At 43.2% G+C, this 1,827-nt stretch overlaps 1 protein-coding gene across 1 annotated transcript in view; it reads right to left on the bottom strand.

Annotated features, from left to right (window-relative positions):
• pik3cb (phosphatidylinositol-4,5-bisphosphate 3-kinase, catalytic subunit beta) overlaps positions 1 to 1,827 on the bottom strand; it is a 55,785-nt gene continuing 53,958 nt past the window's right edge. The window contains exon 24 of the mRNA XM_032507361.1: positions 1 to 1,049. Within this exon, the coding sequence (XP_032363252.1) occupies positions 912 to 1,049 (138 nt within the window). The 3' untranslated portion in view covers positions 1 to 911. The remainder of the gene's footprint in view (positions 1,050 to 1,827) is intronic.

Raw genomic sequence — 1,827 nt, 5'->3', positions numbered from 1 at the left:
TTTTTAAACATTCCAGTGTTCAATGGTCCAAATGAACTGAGATTCAAACAGCGGACCACAAGGCTCACGTCTTCCTTTTCTCCAATCAATCCTTCTCTTTCGTTAGAATTTCCCAAACACGAGTTTTCTCTGTGGGCTAGTCTGGCACATAGACATCTCATTATAAATTCTTAAATGGCGAAAAGAAAAAAAAGAAAACTCATAAAAAAATACAATCTTCCCGCAATTTTGAGGCACACTTTGAGGCAGTGGGAATGAGTCTTAAGATGCACTTCCTGTGGGCGTTGTGCACATTGTTTTAAGACATCGGGATCAGACATTTTGTCTTCTGGATTCTGCCCTTTCCGCACCCATCCGTCATCTCGGCTGTACTTAAAGCAGTTCCGGGGCATCGTCAAATCACATGCCACTTTAGAGTCCATACAAGCAGAGTTTTAGGTCCGTCTGACAAAATGTATCTTCTCCAAAACATGACTATTTTGTCAGCCCGCTCTGTAGGTACAGTTCATATTTTAGTGTGGGCAGAGTGGGTGCTTCAGTTCCCTTCCTTTGGCTGTGTGTTCTATCAGCTGTGTGCCTGTGCAAAACTTGCAATGACTTTACCCACCATGATTCCACTGAAATGTCAAGACCATGAATTTGGATTTTCAGGAGGCACCACGCCAGAGCCATGCAAGGCGAGGAGGGATGCAGTAAGTAAGGGTGCATGGTAACTGAACTGTTTTGGAGAGTAGGTTAACTCTGTATGTACAGTATACAGTATATAAAATGCTTTTGTTTGGATTATTCTGCTAGATTCCCTTCTTTGTATCAAGGTGGCTGTCACCCTGTCTCCTTGGCGCACTTTTCCCCCTCCCGCACTCCTCAACGGTGTCCTCTTGGCCCCTGGCCTTTGTCGGCGCACAGCTGCTCTAGGAACGGTTGTCTTTGGCCACATTGTGGGCCATCCAGTTGACTTTGGTTGTCCAGCTCTCTCTCAGGGCCTCGTCGAACTTCTGGCGGAACTGCTTCAGGGCATCCTCGTCTGTTTTACCCAGAGCCAGAGAATCCTGAGGAGGGAAGTTGATTAAAAAGGACTCAAAATGGTTTAAATATCTCCCAGACAACATGTTGATATGTTGAGGTTTGTAGAAAACAGTTAAACTCTAGGATCAAGTATGTACCCATCATTTCTAGACATACCTTTTGGTTGTGTAAAACACATACATACTCCCATAGCTAAAGGACCTCGGGAAAGGGTAGTCCATCTAATGCTGCGTTCCAGACACAGTTTCTAGCCCGTAAGTTAAGACTTCAAGTCACGACTCACGACTTGGCAGCGTTCCAGGCAAAGTCATCACAAACCCTTCTAGCTAGCGGCTACCTACGGTTGACAATAGCTAGCGTTAGCGGATCCTAACGAGTTCAAGTTGGCAACATATTTTGGGCTTCATTTAATAAAACATAATCTGTAGTAGTACACAATCATGTGTGTATTGTTTTGATTAAAATGTGCGGAATTACTTTACATTGTCTATTTATGTATATTTATTTCTATTTCTCACTGTTAATCACCGGCGTCTGTAGAAAATCAACAGGGGTTGACATTGTTTATGTGTTTGACATCAGAACTATAACTAGGAGTACAACGATCTGGTCCAAGTTCACGAGTAGTAAGTTACGGGTTTGACTGCTGTTCTAGGGAACTTTCAGGAGTAGAAGGTTGTGAAAACACAAGTAACGGGTTGCCCTGAACGCATCATTGCCACCTTCTGGCTGGTTTGGAGAAAATGTCCGGCTTAAACACATAAACCTGTTAATTTTATATATATACAGTATGTATGTATG

This window comes from Etheostoma spectabile, chromosome 3 (genome assembly GCF_008692095.1).
Source record: "Etheostoma spectabile isolate EspeVRDwgs_2016 chromosome 3, UIUC_Espe_1.0, whole genome shotgun sequence".
NCBI classification, from domain to species: domain Eukaryota; kingdom Metazoa; phylum Chordata; class Actinopteri; order Perciformes; family Percidae; genus Etheostoma; species Etheostoma spectabile.
The sequence above is the reverse complement of the archived record's forward strand: the minus strand, read 5'-3'. Positions and strand labels throughout refer to the sequence as shown.